Source organism: Octopus sinensis, linkage group LG3 (genome assembly GCF_006345805.1).
Source record: "Octopus sinensis linkage group LG3, ASM634580v1, whole genome shotgun sequence".
In the NCBI taxonomy this organism is placed as follows: Eukaryota; Metazoa; Mollusca; class Cephalopoda; order Octopoda; family Octopodidae; genus Octopus; species Octopus sinensis.
The window spans coordinates 36,110,300-36,135,138 of record NC_042999.1 but is presented as its reverse complement, the minus strand read 5'-3'; the positions used below and the strand labels follow the sequence as shown (position 1 = coordinate 36,135,138).

General features: G+C 37.7%; 1 protein-coding gene across 7 annotated transcripts in view; it reads left to right on the top strand.

Moving 5' to 3' along the window:
• LOC115209715 (zinc finger protein 236) overlaps positions 1–24,839 on the top strand; it is a 217,776-nt gene that overhangs the window by 180,771 nt on the left and 12,166 nt on the right. For 5 of the 7 annotated variants that reach the window (XM_029778209.2, XM_029778206.2, XM_036500927.1 and 2 more), the window contains 3 exons: positions 1,655–2,320; positions 6,019–8,594; positions 16,821–16,969. In XM_029778209.2, the coding sequence (XP_029634069.1) occupies positions 1,655–2,320; positions 6,019–8,594; positions 16,821–16,969 (3,391 nt within the window). The remainder of the gene's footprint in view (positions 1–1,654; positions 2,321–6,018; positions 8,595–16,820; positions 16,970–24,839) is intronic. The other 2 variants (XM_029778210.2, XM_029778208.2) reach the window with 1 other exon arrangement.

The following is a 24,839-nucleotide window of genomic DNA, read 5'->3' as shown; positions in this document are numbered from 1 at the left end:
AGCTTGTATCACTTGGGCTGATGAATCAGCCTGGGTGTACCAGGAGTGTTTATTGATACGTTTTTTTAGCAACCCTTCATCATCATCATCATCGTTTAATGTCTGTTCTCCATGCTAGCATGGGTTGGACGGTTCAACCGGGGATCTGGGAAGCCAGAAGGCTGCACCAGGCTCTGGTCTTATCTGGCAATGTTTCTACAGCTGGATGCCCTTCCTAATGCCAACCACTCCGCGAGTGTAGTGGGTGCTTTTTACGTGCCACCTGCACTGGAGCCAGGCGAGGCTGGCATCGGCCACGGTCGGATTGGTGCATTTTACGTGCCGGCATAAACTGGTAATGAGTTTTCATTTTCTTTGCTCTTCCCAATAAAAGTCACTTGCTTGTGACAACAGTGATGCAAAGAAGAGGATCCCTCAATGTAATTTTTCAGATGAATTTATTGTTGTTATTCAGTTAAGAATTTTACTAATTAGTACTAACCATGTTAAAGTTAATACAAAGAGTGATTATAAGGATGTTTGGACAACTACTGTCTTTATATCAAGCATTTTCCCTCAAAACAAAACAAAATGCTATGAAACAAGTGCATATTTAAAGTGTAATGACAGACATTAATGGAGCTTCTTTAGTAGTTTATTTAATATCGGCTAAGCTTTGATACTTCATTGTTCTGAGTACATATCCTACCAGTATTAACACTTTGTCTTTCATCTCTGTAATTCATTTATATAAGTGACATGGTCATTTTTTTTGCTTTTTTCATTTTTTGTGACCAATAATTAAATGCAAATAGTTATTTACATCTGATTAGGATTGCAATTTTATGAAAAACATTTATGTAAATGTGTTGTAGACAACAATAAAAGTAATAGGTGTGGTTTTTTTTTTGTTTTGTTTTTATATATAATTATTATCATCAAAGATTAACCATGGAAAGATGTGTTATAATATTATAATATCAGGAACATTTCTCTATGAGAGCATATTGTCAGCCTGAATACGAAGCTAAATATGGAGTGTTATAACTAATGCGTTTCTTTTTCTAAGAGACATTAATTGAATAATAAGCATTTAGAAGACTGTTAACCTCAACTTCTGTGTTTAACCTGCACAGTGATGAATTGAATCCATGAACTGTAACAGAGTTAGAGTTTTCTAATTCACTGTTCTAGATTTCATATAGTGAAGCTGACAATCTGATAACATCAAACCATTTGAACCTTCAGCTAGATAATATTCTGGTGTAAAAACTCTTCCAAAAGCTGCTAGCCTCCTGAATACACATTTTTTTTTTTACTTGGAAAAGCATATTTTAAAGTAGGAAGCAAAGGAATAGCAAAATATACCTTAATTTATAACTATTTTTTATAATTACCATAGAGACCCTTCGTATGTGAGAGGCTCATTGCCTACAGAGAAGACATACCCTGTATAGTATTTCTTTTTTTTTTTACCTGTAAGAAATTAGATAGTTATATCCAGTGAAGAAATATAGAAATATTAAAACTAGCATTCCATAATGTTTATAAAGTGGTAGCAAGAGTTTTAAGTTGAATGTTTTGATACTAATTGGTAATTTTAGTCGATATGCATCAGTTTATCTGAAAGAATAAGCAAATTGTTTTAATGTTGATGTGAAATTTGCTTTTGCAGGTATGTAAGAAATCTTTCAAGGCCAAACGCAGCTTACAGTATCACCAATATATCAAACATCACAGCGTTTCCGAAGGTTTTAATCCTGGTGCCAAAAAGTCTTCGGAGTTTGCCAAAGAGTGGAAAACGCGACGGCTTCGAGCTAAAACTGGTCTGGACAACCAGCTGGAAAACAAGTCGAGTTCGTTAACATCAAGTCTATTGAAGTCTTGTAAACAAGGTTCCAGTTCAAAGACAAGCCGCTTGACGTTAAGGAAAAAATCTAACAATGCTTATTTATCTGCCGTCCCCGATGCAGAAGCCAGCACTGCTTCTGCCGGAGTATCAAGTAAACATACCAAATCAAGACTTGCAAACCGGCGGTCAGCTCTAGGTACACGACCTCGGGGTAGACCCCCCCATGTGTCACAGGCGATTATCAATTATTCATGTCCAGTAAAAGAAGATGGTAACGATGCAAATACAGAGAGTAGTATGAACTCTGTGATGTGGAAAACATCCTTACCAACGGAACATGCCACACGCGGAAGACCGAGAGGGCCAGGGCGCCGTAAATCAATACTGTCCCGGCGCTCATGTCGCCAATGTGGCAAGGTGTTTCCCAAACCTAGTGACTTGAAAAGACATTTGATGGTTCATTCTGGAGAAAAGCCATTTCAGTGTGAGGTGTGTTCAGTTCTTTAACTAATCTTTTCTCTCCCTTCCTCTCTTGCTCTTTCCCTCACTTCCTCCTTTTCCTCTCTTCTCTCTCTCTCTCTCTCTCTCCACACTTGACATCTAAACATCATTTAAATCTTATTTGTAACCGTTTTCCTTTACATTGCTGATACATTTGAGAAAAGGGCATGAACAAAATCAATATCTAAATGCGGGCATGGCTGTGTGGTTAGGGAGCTTGCTTCCTAGCTACATGGTTTCGGGTTCAGTCCCACTGCGTGGCACTTTGGGTAGGTGTCTTCCACTATAGCCCCGAGCCGACCGGAGCTTTGTGATTGAATTCGGTAGGTGGAAGTTACTGCCGTGTGTGTATGTGTGCGTATAGCTGCTCAGTGCCTCTCCGAAAGAGAGAGAGGGAGTTGTTAACAAGAAAAAGATGTCTTTGTGCAGTTTGCAGTAAATTAAGTAGAAAAGGATTCAGTAAGAATGGGGATTTTTCAGCAGACTGAGAAGTTAACTAGATACATTCATGTAGCTAACACTGCAAAATAAACTGAAAAATCATGAACTGCAATGGAGAACTTGCTTGAAATATTAGATAAATATTGCTATGTATGTGATATAATTAGACCTGGAAACGGCTAATGATAGAATAATGGGTGTGGTTAGAATGTTGTGGGGGTAGAAAAATTTCCAGGAACTGTTATATTTCTTGCCAATAAAGGATCCCACTCATTCTTTTTAATGTGCTTTTGCATGTATGTGTGTGTGTTATACATGAGTGTGTATGCGTTAAGGTTAATTTAAAGATGGTTTAATGATAGCACTGGAACATTTAACCGATTAGGTGATTCAATGCTGAATGTAAAGTTATATTTATTGTAAAGTCCAATTTGACTGGAACTTTACAGTTTGTTTCCCAGCCACGTGGTTTTGGGTTCAGTTTCACTGCATGGTACCTTAAGCAAGTGCCTTCTGCAAGAGTCCCAGGTTGACTAAAACCTTGTGAGTGGATTTGGTACTCAGAAAGTGAAAGAAGCTCATCATGTGAGAATTCTATGTGAATCTGTGTATTTGGCGTGGTGGCACGTAAAAAGCACCCACTACACTCACGGAGTGGTTGGCGTTAGGAAGGGCATCCAACTGTAGAAACACTGCCAGATCGGACGTTAAACGATGATGATGATGATGAGATTCATACCCAATTTTCTGTGAAAGTATATCTGGACATGGAGAAATATTACCTTGCTTGGAAACAAGTTAGAGTTAGTGACAGGAAGGATATCTTGCTGTAAAAAAACTTCCTCAGTAAACTCCATTCAACTGTTGCAAGCATACAAAACTGGACATGAAACACACACACACATAGAGGATGTATGTTGACGACTGACGAGGGAGGTTAATGAGAGAAATTGTTAAAGTTTGAGTAAATTAGTTTATGATCCATTGAAACTGCTGTAGAATTTTACATGAAACTTTTCAATTAGTCAGAAAGTAACTAGGCATTAATGACATTGGTTGTTGTTCTTTTGTCCCATGTTAGGCTTAAATGATCAAAGGTATTCCAGCTGTGACCATCTCTTTGCATATATATGGTGTATGTAAGAGGATACTGTGTAATGTATCCTTTTTTTTTAAGATAGCAAGGTCAGATTTGAGTGATTTTATAAATAAATATTTTTAGTATGTCAGATGATCAGAAAAGAGCTCTCCCATTGGCTTGATTGACTGCTTTTGTTGTTGTTGTTTGGACCCCAGGTCATTCTTAGTTGAACAGACCTTCAATCAAACTCCTTCCAGTCATAGCCATCCTGTCTTATCTACCAATTTATCACATTAGATAACCCAACATGTTCCTCTAATTAAAAAAAAAAATTTTCTGAGATTGTAGAGTGATTTGAGAGATATTTGTCTGTTATTTCTAGTACATCAAATGACTATGTATGTTCCCCCATTTTATGATGTGTATAGGAAAGGTGACTGCACTAGCATGAAATGGTAATATAAATATATTGTATGTGAAAGTGTTTGAAGTCCATGGTTAAAAGAACTGTGTTTACTTGAAAACAATGCCATATCAAATATAATGCAACCCCTGTCACTACCATCATCACTTCTGAACTTAGAAATTTGCATAACCCTTGAATAAACATAACAGATGCAGAGAAAGAGAGAGCAGTGACAACTTAGAAGGGAAATAGTTGTAACTGAATCCTTAAATCTTAACATATACTGCATTAAGATAGTCATTGCATTGCATTGCCTTCCCACACGATTGTGCTGGCAAGACAATAAAAGAATGATGTGTGTACATGCATGCATGACAGTGAGTGTGTATATATGTGCGTGTGTGTATGTGTGTGTGCATATGTGCACACATATATGAGTAAGGGCATGTGACCTAATGATTAGGGTATTGCACTTAGTCATGAGATCGTAGTTTCGATTCCTGGGCTGGACAGTGTATCATATCCTTGAGCAAAACACTTCATTTCACATTGTTCTGTGATCACTTCGACAACTGATGCGTTGTGTGGCACACTGTGCACCTGTACAGGCAATGTCGATTTGATGGAAAGAGAGTGAGCTAATGTAAATTACAAACATTTGATCACTATAAATAAATCATCAGAGCAAGTTGCCTGATAAGAAGTTGTGGAACTCTCATCTGGTATTTATGACAGGTGAGTCCTCAGCATGCATATACATAGTATGATATGAAGGTTGAACTGAGATTAATGAAAAAATGGTCATAACTTTTTATTAACTGATATAGGTTGTTCAAATTGTTGATAGATTTGTTTTTAAAGATGTGTGTGGTTTCCCCTTTTTTAAACTTTATCCACCTGTGCACATTCTTTTATCAGTAGTGTTTTCTCTATAAACAATCTGTAGCCTTCTGTGGCTGTTGAACAGCCTATACCCTCCTCCTTCATAAAGAACTCACTAATGGTATATTATTTCTACTTGGAACCCATCATTTGCCTGCAATGAAGAATAGGAAGAAGTATTAATGTACTGGAGTTACTCTGTTTGCAATTTGAATTTTCCTTATTTCAAATTGCACTCATATTAATGCACTAGTTGGCCTGAGGCCATAACTTGCCCAATGTGCCATACTGTGGGATTGAACCTGAAACAACAACATTGCAAAGTGAACTTCTTATACACTACCATACCTGCAGCTTTCACATCCATACCAGTGCCTATAGACATATCTGCAACTTTAGGAACAACTTGGATTTAATGATGTCTAATCCTTTAGCCATTACGTTATCTAACCCAAAACTTTTCAAGAATGTAAACATTTCAAATTAATATTCTCTATTTGCCTCAAATCCTGTGTAAATATATTAAATGTTCATCATGTATTGACCTTTAACTCATCTTTCTTATTTTTATAACTGATTTTACCTCTATAAATGTATACCATTATAAGATGCACTCTTGCATGGGACAAACCCTTGCTTTTTTTGTGGGAAAAAAAACAAATCTAAGATTTCATTATATATTCATATACTCAGTATCTCCCATCCATAATGTCACCACATTAGATACATGGCAGTTTTAAGTTACATATAAAAGTAAAAATAAAAAAAGGCACATCTTATACACCAACATATATATAGTATCTGTGAAAGAATTATGATACTTATGGTGGTATTGAATTTGTTGTAAACAATTGTTTCTTAACTTTTTTTTTTCAGGTCTGCAATAAAGCTTTCAAAGCAAAAGGAAGCATGCTGTATCATAAGAAGGTGGCACATGGCGTCAACGTAGAGCTGAGCCAAGGTCTGGAAGAGCGTTACCTCCGCCTGAAAACTCGGGCTCAAATAAAAACCTTTCATCTACATGATAAAACTCAGGAGAAAGAGACTCTAGATTTAACAATGCAACACAGCCCTGTTCACATAACAGATCTTGACAATGGTGAAATGCAGGAAGATAAAGATTTACTAAGTGAAGGCAAAACTTCAGAAATTCTCACACCGACACAAAATCCGAGTGGAAGCAGCAACAATAACAGCTTTGTCAGAACAGATGACATAACAGCTGTAAAGCCCTCCACCACTTTTAAAGCAGAGTTGGAGCTTGCTAAAAGCCTTGGTTTAAATGACCAGAAAATCACTGAGGCTATGGCTGAAGCAAAGCTATCAAATTTTGAATCTTCTCATTCTTCTCATCCTCCACCCCCTCACCAGCAATCCCCACCAGCTTATTTTGTACCCAGTACCACTACATCATCATCAGCCACCCCTGTATTTCCTGTACGGGAAGGCAGCAAACCAGCTGCTTCTCTTTCAAATAAAAAGTCGGAGGATCTTGTGATTTCCACAGAATCTCCGTTCCGGAAAAATCGAATTAGTATTAAAAATGAGACTATTATTGCCACAAGAATTGATGGTGTAAACTTAGAAAATGGCCTGAAGACATCTCTATATAAGTGCTACCTCTGTGGCAAATTGTTCAATTTTCTTAGTAAGCTCCAGTGCCACATGTCTTTGCACTACGAACGGCATCTGGTCACCTATCAGTGTGGGATCTGTGGCAACAACTTTCGCTTCAAAGCTCAGCTGCTTCGCCATTCCCGAAGACATCGACTACCCTCCTCAAGAAACACTGTTCAGGTTGACCAGGGAGAACCTTTTCACAACCCCAACCCCATTAGCCAAACTGCTCCTTTGCCTACAGAAGAAACAAATGAAACATTGTCACTTAATACTGAATTTAAGGAGCCAGTTCTCGAAAGAGACTCTTCCAAGGAGCCCCCATTGGTCGACTCCTCTTCTAATAACCTTTACCAAACTAATGTTAACCTATCATCGGCAGGGTTACCTTCTAGAGATTTTAGTTGTTCATATCAAAAGATTAATGGCTGTTATGTTTGTTTATATTGCAGAAAATCGTTTACAAGGTTTTTCTCCTTACAACGTCATGAGAGGATTCATACTGGCTATAAGCCATGCTATTGCAAAGAATGTGGCAAAGGTTTCAGCGAATACCGTAACTTACGTCAGCACATTATGCGTTTCCATAGTGATAGCTACCCATTGGACTATGTTAGGAAAGTGAGGAAACGTGCAATCCTTGCTAGCTTGAAGTCTTCCATTAGACTTGGTTACTTGAATCGACTTCAAGAACAGACCGATGCTGATGGCATTGGTGTTGACATGTCCTCAGCTTCCCAAGAGCTTGGTGTTGGCGAAAACCAACATCCCATGCTTAGTCATGGTAACTCAGATCTGAAATATGCTACCAATGACACTGCCATCTGCAGTACTCAATACTCAAATAGCGACAAAGAATCTCAGCAGCTGAGACAGGAAGAGGAAGAGCAGGAGAAGGAGAAATTAAATGCTAAGGAGATCTTGAAGAAGGAAGGGATTAAAGAGGATGTGACCGTTGTATTGCCGTCCGAACCTCCAGCCGAGATAGAAGATATGGTGTCTGACCCACACCACACTAATGGACTCTCTGAAGGTAACTGGTCAGAAAATACCTCAGATAATGGTGACGACAGTGTAATTGCTGTTGGTGGCCGGGAAATCATAGCTGCACCCAAACGGTGTCTCTTACCTCAAAATAAAAAAGACAGTTTCTTGCTTAAATCCAGGCGGAAAGCATCTTTGACATACAAAGTACAGAACTGCCAGTCCTCCAGGCAAGGAATTCCACCGCCATTACCCCCGCCACCACCACTTCCCCCTCCGCCACCGCCACCGCCATTACCACATAACACTGCTGCTGTTCAACAACAATCACATCACACCAATCCTTCTTCTCTCGCTCCGCCACTGCCTCTCACACCTTCTCCTCATTCAATTGCATTGCAACAGATAGTGGGTGACAGTGACCCAGAAATGGTAATGGCACCATCTTGTATGGGGCAAAGCCTGTTCAGTACTCAGAGCAGTATGTTGTCGGGTATGCCCTCAATGGGACCAATAACGTGTAACTCTATGGTTTTGGGAACACCATCATTACCTGCTCAGGCAGCTGCCTCTTTCTTGGCTGCTACTCAGTTATTAAATCCAGCCGTGTCGCAGGCCCTCACTGGTTCACCTATTGTCAATATTCCACTCGGTCTTTCTACTGCCAGTGATCCATTATCTCTGGCAACATCCACTTCCCTTACAGGAACATCCCAATGTCCATCCCCTGAGGAAAGCCTGGTTGGACTTCCACGTGTCCAGTGGCATGCTCCACTCTCACCAGATAGTATTCGGAATTCTGTTTTAGCTGATGGACGCAAATTAACTTCACTTTCCAGAACACACTCCAGGTGAGCTACGTATTTTTTTTATATTGTTGTGTTTTGTAAGAGAAACCATCTTGAGGAATATTCTGTTTGTCCAAATGTAGTTGACTTGTCAGAATTCTGTTTTGTTGTTTAAGTTTTTAAGTCCTCATCTTCATCGTTTTTATACCTGCTTTTCCCATGCTGGTATGGTTTGACAAGATTTCTTCAGTTAGTATGTTCTGTGGCCAAATGCCTCTCCTGACACCAACTCTTGCTTGTTTTCAAGTAAAAATACTTTACTCCACTAGTATTTGCATGTTGAAACTGCAAAACTGTAGGACATGAACATTATTGCTGCCCATTCATCATCATCATCATCATCGTTTAACGTCCGTTCTCCATGCTAGCATGGGTTGGACGGTTCGACCGGGGATCTGGGAAGCCAGAAGGCTGCACCAGGCTCCAGTCTTATCTGGCAATGTTTCTACAGCTGGATGCCCTTCCTAACGCCAACCACTCCGTGAGTGTAGTGGGTGCTTTTTACGTGCCACCCGCACAGGTGCCAGGCGAGGCTGGTGCCTCAACAGGTCTTTGTGTCCAAGGGAGGAAAGGCATGCACAAGTGGGCTGGGCTCACTTGTCCTGCCTGGTCTTCTCACATACAGCATATTTCCAAAGGTCTCGGTCGCTGGTCATTTCCTCAGTGAGGCCTAAAGTTCGAAGGTCGTGCTTCACCACCTCGTCCCACACACACACGTGTTAGGTTTCCATATAGTTAGTATCTAGCAAATTTTAATTAAAAGGTATTGGTCAGTCTGAGGCTATAGTAAAAGACACTTACCTAAGCTGCTATCCAGTGGAATTGAACTTGAAACCTCATGGTTGCTTAGAAAACCTCTTATCTATACTGCCATGTGTCACCCCTGTGTATATGTGAGTATGTGTGTGTAAATATTTTCACTGTTGTGACAGCTAATGTTTTCACTGAGATTGATATGAGCCTACAAGAGAAACTTTATGTAGTTGCTTGATCTGTTTGTACTAAGAGCCAACTCTGACCTTGTATATAATACCCTGTTTGTCTTGAAAGGAATAATAAAAGACAGCTGAAATATTGTAGTCCCTGAAAGTAAAAAAAAAAAAAAAAAACGAGCCTCAGATGGCCACAGTTGTACTAGGGCTGAACAACTACTGGAGTTAATATTCTATTAGCATTGAATATAAATAAATAAATAAATAAAATCTGAACTGAAATCAGGGGAGACAACGCCTGTAAATCTAAAGTAAAAACAAAATGTAAGGAGACATCAATTAGTAGTAATCTCTTTTTAGGAAGCGTTTCAATTTTTTTGACGTCTCTTTCTTTTTGGTTATCTCTGTTATGGAAATAAATAAAATTATTACTATTATTATGCCTGTAACCTTTCCTGGGTTTATTAGTCAAGTACAGGAATTGATTTAATTGATTTGTGGTTATGGTAACTGCTACTGCTGCTTCTACTACTACTACTACTACTACTACTATTGCTACTACTGTTATTATTATTATTATTATTATTAACAGGAAGGTGGTGTGCTGGCAGAATCATTAGCATGCTGGGCAATATGCCTAGCAGCATTTCGTCTGTCTTTATGTTCTGAGCTCAAATTCTGCCAAGGTTGACTTTACCTTTCATCCTTTAGGGGTCAATGAAATAAGTTCCAGTGGAGCACTGGGGTTGATGTGATCGACTAGCCCCCTTCTTCCAAATTCCAGACCTCGATTTATTATTGTTAGCACACCGGACATGGTGACATGTCTTTTGTCTTTACATTCTGAGTTCAAATGCAGCTGAGGTTGACTTTACCTTCCATCCTTTCAGAGTCAATAAAATAAGTACCAGTCAAGCGCTGGGGTCGATGATATCAACACACTTCTTCCCCTGAAATTAATGGCCTCATACCAACAAATTTGAAACCATTATTATTATTAGCAGCAGTAAGGTGGCAAACTGGCAGAATTCTTAGCCGATAAAAAAAAAAAGTACCAATTGATGTAATTGACTACCTTCCCTACCAAAACATTTCAGGCCTTGTGCCTATAGAAGAAAGGATTAATTATTGTTATCGTCAGTATTAGTAGACTGACATAATTGTTATGGTATCAGACAAATTGCCTACCTCTTGATATTTCTTTCGACTTTTTCTGTTCTGGGTTCAAATCCTACAGAAAGCCAGTTTTGTCTTCCATTCTTTTGGGGTTGATAAAGCACCAGTCAAGTAATAGGGGTGATGTAACCAACAATCCCTCTCCTTACACAATTGCTGACTTTGTACCTAAAACAGTTGTTATTCAAGCTAGCACAGGTGTTAGGGAATTTACCTGGCTCTTGCAGCCCTTCCCTGGAGGGTAAAAGAATGAAGGCACATGGTTCAGTGGTTACAGTGTTGGGCTCACAATCATGACATGAGTTTGATTCCTTGGCCGGGCTGTTTGTTATGTTCTTGAGCAAGACACTTTATTTCATGTTCCACCAGTTCACTCAGCTGTAGAAATGAGTTGCAACATCACTGGTGCCAAGCTGTATCAACCTTTGCCTTTCCCTTGGATAACATTGGTGACGTGGAGAGGGGAGGCTGGTATGCATAGACAACTGCTGGTCTTCCATAAACAACCTTGCCTGGACTTGTGCCTTGGAGGTTAATTTTCTAGGTGCAATTCCATGGTCATTCATAACCGAAGGGGGGGGGGTCTTTATCCTTTACTGTAGTCAAGAGAGTCAGATTAAATGTCAGAGAAATAGAAACTGTTAACAGCAGAAAAGCAAATTGTGAAGAAATAACATATCATTTATGCAATAGTAGTTGTAGTAGATTGGTGGATATATTTTTGCCAATTAGTTGTTGGGTGACGGGTATTTAGAATGTTTGCTTAGTCCCAGATCATCCCTGCACAAGTGGACCTATGATTAAGGATGTTTCAGCTGTAACCATCCCATTTTATTTTCAGACAAGTGTATCTAAACCTGTGTTACTCAGTGATGTGTCCTTTAAGACAAAAAAAAAAAAAAGCAAAGCGTGACTTAGAAAAGACCTGGTTTCTATTCCTTACAAGTTAAGTGACTGTGTCAAGTCGGCTTTAATAGCTTTGAGATGTTGCATGTGTAGCAGCAGTACAGACCCTGATATGTGGGCAGTACTTTGATGGAGTTCACACTGAAATTTTGTAGATAGTTCAATGACTATTTAGGGCTAAAGTATCTTATCCTCATGAAGAGGAAGTTTAGACTGCGTATGTAGTTTTGTCTTCCTAGTCATCAGTGAATTCTTATGATAATCAGATTTCTTTAATATGTGAAAACCAGGTTAGAGACTTGATTCACCAGGCACTTGTCTTCTCTAAAATACTCCCACAGTTATTCCTGTTTACTGTTTATCCTGTCATGTGAATAAATATAGATTGGGGCAGAATACCTGAATGGATAAAGTATAGGACTATCAGCTTGTAGATTTTGAGTTTAAATCCATCGTAAGTACTTTTCTAGGCATTTAGACAGAACACTTAAGTTTATATGCTGGAGTTCCATCAGGAGTAGGTACCAGAATTTCTGAAGATATTGTGTAAGACTGGTATCTTATCTAGATTTAGATTTGTCTCTCTCAACTGTTTAACAACATGAAACCAAAGCTGGAAAATGTGGTTTGTTTAAAGACAGAAAGTGGAGTCATTTTGAAGGAGGCAACAGTTTGACTGATTTACATAGTGTATTGCTAATTAGTTTGAATATTTTGGAGACTAGAGTGATTGATGAATGCTCTTCCTTCTCTATTTAAATTTTTTTACTAATTTCCTTGCTACATAATTATTTGTAATGTTATCACCAAAGTAAGTTAATCGTGGTTCTGGTTTCAAAGGCAGTGAATTGGCAGAGTCGTTTGAGTGTAGGACAGAATGCTCTGCTGTATTCCTTCTGATTCTCTGCATTACCAGCTCAAATTCTGCTGAGATCAGCTTTGCTTTCCATCCTTTTTCATCCTTTTCAGGATCATAAAAAAGTAGTACAAATCCAAGGCAGTTGATTAGTGGAAGAGAACTGTAGAAATGTTGGACTGGATGTTTTCCCGTATTTGTTCTGGTTCTTAGTTCAAATCCCACCATGGCATGTTTGGTTGGTAGACTTAACCTGTCACTTGCTTTAACACCATCATTAGGATATTGGTACCTTTAGCAGAATTCACTCTGCTGCAAGCATTTGAGTCAGGTATCCAGTTTGAGGATACCTGTTCTCTCAGAGGCCCTGTAATAGGTCATGGGTACTATCTTCCCTATAACTAAAATATAATAGAATAAAGTTGACAACCATTATAGTAGAAGATATTGTATCCTTATGTATGCAGTATCCTTATTCTGGAAATCTGAAATATTTTGATTATTGTGTTCACTGATTTAGTAGGGCATGGGAAGTTGTCTTCGGTTTTTTATGGGTTTTAAGTTGAAACCCTGTTAGTCATGTGTCTTTCTTTTCTGAATGTAAGTCACTTATTCTTGCATGTATGTGTGTGAGCATATATTTCTTCATGTTAAGCATTCATTTGTGCCGAGAGAGAGAGAGAGAGAGAGATTGCGCAAGCGTGTATTTGTGTATATGCATATTTACGAGCATTCATTTGTTTGAGGTTGTGTATATTTGTGAAAGTTTTCCATGAGGAAACTGTTGGAAAAATGTGCTGCTTATTTTACATAATTGCAGCAATAACTATATTATCTATGTTTATGAATTCCTCTGCTGTTGTGCTGCTACTTTTTGTTATTTGTTTCATTAAACATTTCAACTTATTTGATTGAATTAACATTATATTACGTCTCTGCGTTGTCTTGCAATAATGTCTGTCTCTTCTAATATGTTTTGATCAGTATAGTAATCTTGGCTTTAAATCTTTATTCTACCTTCTATCTTACTGCCTTTCTTTCTTTCTTTTCCTTTATTTCTATGTATGCATTGTAAATAAATTAGTGCCATATTTTAATTATATGATCTTGAAATCAAGAATAGCACACCACATCTCTTGCATTTAGTGTCTGTTTTTTCCATGCTAAAATGGTTTATATGTTAAGGAGTTGTAGCAGGATTTTTATGGTCAGGTGTACCTCCTGTCACTAACTCTTAACTGCTTTCAACAAAAAGGATTTTTTTTTCCAGTAGAATCTGTAAATACAAAGCTTGTGGACGATTTGTTGACAGCAAATGCCAACAAACATTTGCAAACCAGTTGCAACCCAGTCAAAAACAGTGGTGATCACTGTTTGTAGGTGCAACACTGTAGTTAAACATTCGCACACACATACAAGTGTGGTTGTGTGGCAAGAAGCTTGCTTCCTTACCATATGGTTCCAGGTTCAGTCCCACTGCATGGCACCTTGGGCAAACGTCTTCTGCTATAGCTTTGGGCTGATCACAAAGCCTTGTGAGTGGATTTGGTGGATGGAAACTGAAAGAAGCCCATCGTATATATATATATATATATATATATATATATATATATATATATATATATATATATATGTGTGTGTGTGTGTGTTGTCTTTGTCTGTGTTTGTCATCCCATCACCGCTTGACAACCAATGTTGGTGTGTTTACGTCCCTGTAACTTAGTGGTTTGGCAAAAGTGACCAATAGAATAAGGACTAGGTTTTAAGAAAATAAGTTCTGGGTTGATTTGTTCAGCTAAAACCCATCAAGAGAGGGGCGATAGATAGACAGGCAAGCTTCTTTCAATTTCCATCTACCAAATTCTTACCTTGCTCAACCTGGGGCTGGAGCAGAAAGAATTTGCCCAAGTCATCTCCTCTAAAGAACACTCATAACATTTAATTTTATTCTTCAATACTACAGTGCATAATTCAAAGATCATGGAGTGGCTCCAGATAGAGCCACTGCATCTCCAAATTGTGAGATCACATCTCTGATACTATGGATGTGTGGTAAGAATGTCTTGGCAAGAGAATTGCTGGAGAGATTTACCGGTAAAACCAATTAGCAGGAGACCCATGGGTAGACCATGAGCAAGTTGGTTGGATGACATCCATGAGCTCACTGGGTCTCACTAGAGGATCCAGCCAGATCAAATGGATATAGTTGCTTTTGACTGGACCTGATGGAAGGCATGCTTGTGGACTCTGTCCACATGGCCCTTCCAGAATTAAGTGGGTGAAGAAGATGAGATGAGATGAGACAATACCATACACTCTCCTCTCCAAGAGCATTCAACTGCCCATTGCTTGCCATCAAACTCTGCATAGAAATCTTTATCTTGAATCTTACAGGAGACATTTATTTTTCCAGAGCTCACTTTAGTAGTTCAACACTCCCTATTTTTTGGTATATATTCTCGTAGCAAACACTCTAGCTTATGTTCATTGATCACGTCACTCTATATCAACAGTGTAAAAGGTAAAGGGTTAAAACATCCTTTGGTCATGAATGACCATGGGATTGCACCTAGAAAGTTAACCTCCAAGGCCCAAGTCCAGACAAGGTTGTTTATGGAAGACCAACAGTTGCCCATGTATACCAACCTCTCCTCTTCACTGATTTTATCCAAGGAAAAGGCAAAGGTTGATACAACTTGGCACTAGTGATGTTGTAACTCATATCTACAGCTGAGTGGACTGTAGCTGTGTAAAATAAAGAGTTTTGTTCAAGAACACACCACACAACCTGATCTGAGAATTGAACTCACTACCTCATGATTGTGAGCCCGATGCTCTAACCACTGAGCCATGCACCTTTATCAACAGTGCAGTGAATTACAAAAACCTGTTCGTTCGGTTATGTTCTACATACTGCTAACTCTACATGTATATCTACATTTAACTCTCTTACATTGACTGCTACTACACTACTCCTTCAACTTTAGCCACCCATCAGCCTCAGAGTCACTATTGTGGTTGTGCAACCTGTATCAATGAAGGCTCCTGCTCTTCATGCGCACTAGAACTTTACACAACAGATAGTGATTATAGGAGTGTATCTACTCAGCTGATGAAATAACTACTGACACTATTGCTCCACACGCCTTCAATTATTTCTCTGATTATAATAGCTTGCTATATGACCTGCCTGCTCACATCAATAGCTTGAACAATTTAGACTTGGGTTCTTTATGATACCTGACCAGACATGATCGGTCAACATCTAAAAGCACTGTCCCTTGAACATTCACACATGACTTCTTACACCACTCGGTCCCTCACTTCTCAAAGCTTGCTGCTTCATTATGTCCTATCCTAACCTTAATCATTAAATCATTAAACTTCTCACAATCATGGTCTCAACAACTGCAGCCTTACTGAAATATGATCAGAAAAGATAGTCATGAAACCTAGTTTAACCACTCTTTTCAACCCATTCTCGATAAATCCTGCCAGTTCATCCCCTCCCACCAACTTTCTTGGTTTTGGTTTCCCCTGTGTCTAGGCTTCATTACTCATCTCTAGGCACAAAACCAGTGCATCCCTTTCTAGATAAAGTGGTATAAAACTTGTGGCATCTTGCACTCTTTGTGGTTTTATTACCATTTTCGCTTTCTTCAGCCATGCAACTACTTTTCCCTTGCCATTGTAAAAAAAAAAAACCTTACTTTCTGTTGTATTTTAGGAAAATAACAAAATATTATTTTCGTGCCCTAGAGCCTGTCTGGTGCTCACAAAAAAATAAGTACAAAATTAAGAATCCCACCTGTTTGCTACTCCAAATAAGAAGAGTGAGCTTTAAATTCCGAAAGCTACCGGAAATGAAATAGTTCCCTTTTCCCTCATCAACACCAAGTGTTCCCTGTCTCTGCTGCCCTCTGAGATAGAGAGCAGTAGCTCATTACATCATTATAGCACCAGGCTGGTATATGACATGAAAATAAGGAGATAACATACATACACACACATGCTTGTAAATATGCCAATACTCAAATACATGCTTGCTCAATCTCTCTCTCTCTCTCTCTCCCTCTCTCTCTCTCTCTCTCACATTCACAAATGAATAGGGCATGAAAACACCTTATTAACTTATGTTTGTAGTGTTTGTAAAATATTGTTTTGTTCACGCTGTTATTCAAGTTTGGTGTGCTTCAAATGGTCTCTTGACAAAGCTTTGCTTCTAACTTTCTAACTGCTTGCTCGCTTACTTGCCTGTTCTTCTCATGTGCTCACCGTACTCTAGGTATCAAGTTGTTCAGTTCTTGCAGGCCAGAAGTAGAATGTTTTTCTGGCCTAATATCTTGATACCTTTTCCAGGTTACATGTTGTGAATTCTCCTGTTGACAGAGAAAAGGTTTGCAAGCCCACTCTACTGCCCGATGGACGAGCTGTGTACAGGTGCATCTTTTGTGGCAAAGATTTCCTTTCCTACTCCGATATCAACCGACACATGGATTTCCACGAAGGTAAGCTGAACTTTTTATTATTATTATTATTCCATTTTGTTTAAATATGGTTACAAGCCCAAAGTCCTTAATCCTCCAATGAGAGTCTTCCAACTCTTGCCATGAGATTTCTCAGATACATTTCTTACATCAAGATCCATTTAATATATTTGGTTTGGTGTTTGACTTGAGAAACGGAAGAAGGTCTATGAATCTATGAAAGGAAATAAAGCACTCCTAAAATCCTTTCAAATCTTGCTTCTTAATGGAGCAAGTATGTACATGCAAGCATATGTATATACACATGCACCTCACACATGCCTAGACATTCATGCAAACATTAAGTCAGTATAAATATTCTTTGTACAATATTCTGTTCCCTTGCTTGGGTTTAGTGTTTGCCTTGTATAGTGCTGTTTATAGGTACATTTTAGTTCTCCAAAATAAGATTAGTACTTTGATGGTTCCCTTCACCAAAGAAAATTTGATCTTCCCTACTCTCTTGGCCTACCAATCCTTCTCACTGTCACCCTAACTCTTCTCTTTTCTTTCACTTTCACCCACACATAAATGGTTATGTGTGAAACCCAATATCATGTGGTATGGTTGTTAATGCTGTGTATCCCCATTCAGCTCTGCTCAGTCAGATCTAATGCATGTAGATAGGTGATAAAATAGTTGTGATCCACAGTTCCAATACTTTATCCTAGGTGACGTAGACTTCACTGCACACTCTGATAGCAAATAGTTCATAATATGAAGTGCTTTGGTTGCAATTTAGGTTATTTCTCCACTATCCTGTTCCTTCTTGTTGGTGTTGTTTTGCCTCAGATCAGCCCTGATCAGATAGACTGTAATCAAAAAACATTTCACCTATGCCCATCATTGTTTGTAGTGTTGCATTATCTAATATGTCTTTGCTTCTCCAAGACAGTATAGTGTGGTATGATGAAGATATTTGGCTGCCAATTCCAGCAGGTCCAGATAGTTAATTATCTTTCTGTATGTTCTGGTTGTAACCACAATGGAAATGGTCGAGTAGGATTGAGGTAAAGCTGTTCCTGTCCACCTTTGGTGTTATGATTGAGAAGTCGTCCATCATGTAATATGTGTGTTAGTGTCTCCTTGTCTTGGCATTGGGTGATAGTTGTAAATGAATCTCTCTCTGTCATGTAGGCAGTATCCTTTGTTCACACTCTTCTTTGAGACATATCTGGTCATAAGGAAATATTGGTTGGCATCCTTTTTGTCTCGGGAGACAATGGAGTTGCGCATAAAGTAATCTAGTCCGGCTTTTACATTTCATGTCCTGATACATTTCCTGCTGTGGCTGTGTAGTCCTATCCTGGACAAACACTCCCTTACTTGGAAAGAGCTGACGCCTGGGGACAGGAAGGACATCTGGCCATAGAAAGTTTGGCTCAACAAAAATTGTACCTGACCCATGTGAGCATGGAAAATTGGATGTAGAGATAATGGTGATGGCAATATAAACCATATCTGTTGCTTGCAATTTAGTATGTGTGGTGGTATATGCCATGCTTTTGTTAATTGTTTTAGGTGCAGACAAGCAAACTATATAACCTAAGATTTGACGATTGTTGGAGGAGAGGGTTGTACTAGCACCACTTGGCTAGTACTCATTTTAGCTGAATAAACTAGAGCAATGTGAAATGAAGTACCTTGCTCAAGGGCATGATGTGCAGCTTTGCCCAGAAATATCACCCACAAACTTATGATTGAATCCTACTCCCTAACTTCTTACTGTTTACCTTCACACACACACTCTCTCTCTCTCTCTCTCAAATTATGCATTTAATAGAGTTGGCCAGTTGGGAAGTGCTAGAAGCAAGAATAATGAGAAAATTGACTTAGTAATCAGAGGTGTTAGTTTATAAAGAAATTAATAAAGTGTGTGCATTATTAGTTAATAGTGTGATACTAATTAGCTATATGAATCAAGCTAGAAGTCTAATAATATCCCACTGCCTTGTTGTTGTTGTCATTGTTATGATCATTGTTTTTATCTGCAGTGCAATATTTGTCTGATATAAATCTTGGGAAAATATTGTCCTGATTCTGATAAAATCAAGAATATTAAGTTGGGAGGGTCTTTTATATTGCTTAGAAAAGAGGTTGTCATTGTGGAGCCATATAGTGAGTTGAAGGAAAATAACTATTGTAGTATTGTCTGGCATTTATGTTTCATAATGACTTGGTATCACTGTGTTTTGTAATTGTACTGGTGTTGGACAAAATAATGGAAACACCTTGTTAAATGGAGGTTTTATTATTTCAGAGTGGTCTTCCTTTGGCATGAATTGCAGCTTTAATATGTCAAAGAATTGTCAGGTTCTGAACAGTTAGTTTTAGGGTATTTTTAGCCACTGTTCAAGTAAAATCTGCTTTAGCTCTTTCAGTGGCAATGGTGCAAGGAAACAACTCCTCACATCCACTTCAAAGTGCTCCATAAATGTAGGGAATGTCTGCAAAAACATATCTGGGGAAAATAATAATAATAGAAGGGTTCTTTGGGTTGTCTCTAAACATAAACTTGTCTTGTAGATCTGAAAAGGGTGAATGATAGTTTATCAGAGATGATGACATTATTCTATTAAGCCTTTCACCACTTATAACAATCTAAACTCCATTTTTTCCATTGACCAATGTTGATGGGAAACAGGAATGGTTTAGCAATTGCAGCTTTCTCATGGTATCCAGCTTTATGGAGCTTGCAACAAACAGTTTTTGGTTGATACAACGTTGGCAAAGCTTAGCCTTAACGCCACTTTTGATACTATAGTTCGATAGTTTTTTGACATTTCCTTATTTTGCAGTCTCCCAGAGCTTTGCCTTCTGACCAAAACTATGCTTACCTTGGTTTTGGAATACCAACATGATTTTGGAGACTGTACCTCTCAAAACATTAAACAGTTTAGCAGTTTTAGTAACTGAAGCTCCAACCATGCCTCTATAAGTAGTCCTTTGGAAATCAGATTGGTCAGCATTTTTACTCATTTAAATATAAATAGTTGCAAAAAAGAGAAGGCTATATCATGAAGTACAAGGCTTGTGTAATGCATATGAATACATATACACAAACTTGAACTGTTTTGGATTTGTTATATGGCCAATAGAAAAAATAGTTAAATGGAAAGTGATGTTTCCATTGTTTTGTCCAACCATTGTATATCTGAGAGATTATTTTTTTCTGTAGGTGTAAGTGTATCATCCAAGTATCATTCTCTTTCAGCAGGTAGAACTCCATGAATTGCCATCTTTGTCTCTTATGTATTTTAAGTTTATCCAGTTCTTCTTGTTATTCAACATTATTTGTGGTTCTGTTTTTTTTCCTTTCTTTTTGCTTTTTTTTAACTGTCATTGTGAACCACTTTTTCTGATTGTCCAAAATATTTTAGCTTTCTCTCTCTTTGATGGTATCTGCTAAAATTTTCATAGTTTTTGTTTTTTAGTACTTCATCATTCGTTGTGTCTAGCCTACAATATTCTCAGAAGTTGTTTGCACACAGCTTGAAGAGGTGTAATGTATTTCATAAAAATGTTGTTATATTCATGTTTCAGGTCCATGGAGCGGACTATAAATAACATTCAATAATGACTTCCTAGTTTCAGTATTAATCTTTCTTGAAATTAGTTTGTTTGACATTTTTGAAATTTACTTTCTAGCTTTCTCAATCCTTCTTTTGATTTTTGCTTCTTTTTTTTTTTTTCTTTCTTTCTTTTTTTTTTTTTTGAATATACATATATATCCCAAGTATATTATCTTTGCTCACTGTCCAATTAACTTTCCCTAGAATTTAATATTTATTTTTAGTGATTGTTGTTTCAAAGTAAATACCATTGTGTTTTCATTACAGTCATTTCCATTCTATAGGACATTTCTTGTCATATACTGTTTCTCTTAGTTTAAAAAGGATAGAGGGTAGCACATAGCCTTGTCTAACTTCATTCTTAATTTTTAATTTCTTATGTATGTGTAGCAGGGAGATATATAACAGTTGTATTTGTACTTTCTGTGCATTATAATCTCTTTATTATCTCATTTTTTTTGCTTTGCAACAGATATCTTCACTTTTTGCTACAATCCTCTGAAATATCATTATTCATAGATCAACTCCTCATCATACTTCTGGTGAAGATATTTATTTCACTTGCAGGAATTGCTTCTTCGGTTGTGTCAATCTGACAATAGTTTTGGTTTCTTTTTTAAAATTAGATTTAACCACATTAGATTAAAGGTAGCAGCATTGCTCCTAATATTCAACCAGTCTCAGCCAAGAGATATTTCTTTTTGCACAATTCATGCCATTCATTTTCATTGCTGTAATCTCATAGCTGTCTTTGTCACAGTAATTCATGCCTCGGGTCTAATTTCCTCAGTTTCTGAGCTCTTCTGCTGCTAGGACTGGCCTTCTCTCCTTACACTTTGTATAATATTTAGTCTCACATTTTCCTATTATGTCTCTCAGTATTAGACTGGGAAGAAAGTCTTGATAAGCATTTTATTTAATGTTTAACACACAGGCTAGATGCTGTCCATAAATGCAAAAAAAAAACAACTTCCCTATCCACAACTGCAACTGAAATCCAAGTCACCTTCAAATTAACATTATAATGTTCAAAAATGGAAAGACACATCAGACAGAATAGTCTCTGGTAAACAATGATATAGAGCAGTGATTCCCAACCTGTGGTCCACAAAGGTAGTACTGGGGATCCATCAGCATGTTAAGTTGACGGACCTTTCAATATCCTGGGGGCCCGTGGGAAAACTTATTTAAATAAAAGACGTCCTTGATAGTAAAAAGGTATAGAGGGTTGTGGCTGTAATACTTTTGATCAGAGCTGACTTAGCATTGGACAACGACTAAAGGCGAAGAAATTTTCTTTAGCTCTTTAGCATTCAGATTTTTCTGTTAAATGTGATGCTTATTTATTCACATTGTTTTGAATTAATAATGCTTTACCACATAGCTTCAAGATTTCCATGATGCTGTTATTTATTCTTGAAAGATGTTGTTGGATTGGTGTGAAAGGCTGGATCTGATCAGTTTGATCTTAAAACAAAATATTTGGGCTGGATGTGGCCGATCTAAATGCCAAAGGGTTAATCATTCAGAATCAGCATTTGAAAGTAAAAATGACCTGTTCTCAAAATTTGTTTTGCATAAATGTTTTCATTGATGTCTTTTTACAATTCCATGCTGTGATTTTTACAAATTTTTTACATTTGCTTAACATTCTGGGAACTGATTTCATAGTTGACTTTGTAATTGGTGACCACTTGACCACAAATTAGAAGTGGGGCCTATTTTTCTTTTAAGTCAGTTGGAGCAAAGTAAAGCAAAAAGAAAAATCTGGCTTCACTTACGGTTGCTTGCTATAAAATGATTGTAAGAGAAAGTTAGTGTGACCAGTAGTTTAACTTCCTAATTCTACCATGATCAAACATTTAATTTGATTGGCTGCTATCTTATGAGGTGTGCTTAGAGAAGGCCAACTAGGAAATAGACTTGATTCAAATACAAAATACAACTATTGATATGAAAAATGGTTTGTTGAGGTATAAGTAGATCTTAGGCCTAAACATGGAGGCAAACACTTGGTAGGTTGTATAACAATGACATTGAAATAACAGACAATATACTGTTCCCTATACCTGAATATTCTTTTTACATATTCTGCCAAACAACTCTAAAAATCACTGTAAATTATTAAAGACTAAGTGTGTGAAAGGATAGTTAAGGTTTTCACACATTGAATAAATATATCTTTGTAACAATACATTTGGTCTGTGATAATAACAGGTTTGAATTCAGTCTTTAGTTCATACAATACCACCAGCTTAATATGTATCAGTGACTATTATATCACTTCCCACTGAAGGATATACTTTCAAAATTGTCTGATGAATGATAATTAATATAGTGATTATGCTGGGTTACTAATATAAACAGCCAGCAGTTAAATCAGATATACGTGGTGGAAGATTGTAAATACCAGTGAAGAGTTGTCCTCCTTTGAGACATGATATCATGATGGGAGTTGGAGAATCTATATTTAATATATTGAATATCTTGTCCTGAAGGAATTATAAACTATTAATGTTCTTTGAAAAAAAAATAATAGTAAATAATTAAAAAGGAATTGCAATGTTAGTTCCAATTTATAGCTACTGTCAACTGCAGTTATTGTTCTATGGGCTAGAGAGAAAAAAAATAAGATGTACTGTTGCAGCTATCAGTTGTTCACCTAGTGTGAATTTTTATAAAAATGAAAAATCACTGTAAAGAATAATATCTACCATAGTAGGTATTATTCTTTACCACAGTGGGTTTTTAGTCGTATAGATTTTGTAGTAGACTGAAGATCAAACCAAAAATTACTGGTAAAACTTATGAAGATTAAGAGAATATTTTGAAGTGAAAAATTTTAAAGAAAAAAAAATGTGAGAAAACCTTTGCTCACCTTATTTTATTAATTATACCTTATAACAAAATTAGGAATAACATGCTTTACAAGAAGCTCAAACATTGTTATGAATTTTTTCTAAAGCTTTAAATTATTTTTTGGAAAAATCTGCAGTGCACTTCAATTCCTCTTGTGGTGCACTAGCGCACCTACACCATGACTACATAGGTACCTAAAACAACTTGTGAAAGCATGATACATACGTGATTCTGCGGCACAACATTTAGGAACCACTGATCTACAGTTGCTTGGTGCAGATTCTGAAATGATCTTGACTATATTAGTTGTTTATATTTATGTAGTCATCACTCAGAATCAAGTATGTATCATGCTTTCACAAGTTGTTTTGGGTACCTATTTAGTATGGTGTGTAGGTGCATGGCTTAGTGGTTAGGGTGTTGTACTCTTGTACTCATAATCACAAGATTGTGGTTTCAGTTTGTAGTCTATCAGTGCATTGTGTTGGACAAAACACTTCATTTCACATTGCTCCAGTCCACTTAGCTGTAAATGGGTAATCCTGGATGGGCTATTCAGGGGTAATTTTGCTGTCCACCCAACAGTGGAGTGGTATCATTTAAAAGCAACAACCATGTGAGAAATTACATTATGACCACTTGTGTATGACAGCATCCAATAGTTTGGTTGCATCTAATTGTCCTCATGGCATTAGGAAGGGCATCCAGTCATAAAGACCGTGCGAAGTGAAGCCTGGTGCAGTCTTCTGGCTTGCCAGCTCCTGTCAAGTTGTCCAACCCATGGCAACATAGAAAACAGATGTTAAATGATGATAACGATGATGATGGTCTCCTATCCTTGACCTTGCAAAACATCTGGGATGTGACAACTGGAAGGCGATAGAGCAGCACTAATAGTAGGTTGGTACTTTGCTTTAAGTTTGTCTATGTATGTAGCATCTCAGGACTTAAACTAGGTAGTAGACACAATGCATCTGTTATTTAAAGTTGTTAGTGGAAAGGTAGTGTTGCTGCTGTAATCCAGCAGCAGTCCAATGACTGGAAGCAGTAAATGTATGTGTGCATGGTGTGTATGTGGGAATTTTTATGGTTTGCACTTTGCAATGAAAAGTCACAGAGAGCTACGAACAGTGATGTTTGTTGATATTTCCCTGCCAATGAATTGGCTCCTACTTTGTGCCTTCATAGATGGGGAACGGAGGGTGGTATGGATTTCTGTTGCTTGAAAAATAGGTAAGGGTTAGTCACAGGAAGGGCATCAAGCTATACAAACAGTACTGCATTTATATTTGTCTTGCCCATGCTAGCTTGGAAAAAAATTGATGTAAAATATACAAACACAAACACACACACACACACACACAATACAGTCTGATGGGGGCTAGCAGGCTGAAGCTATGAAGTCATGGCCATCCCTCCTC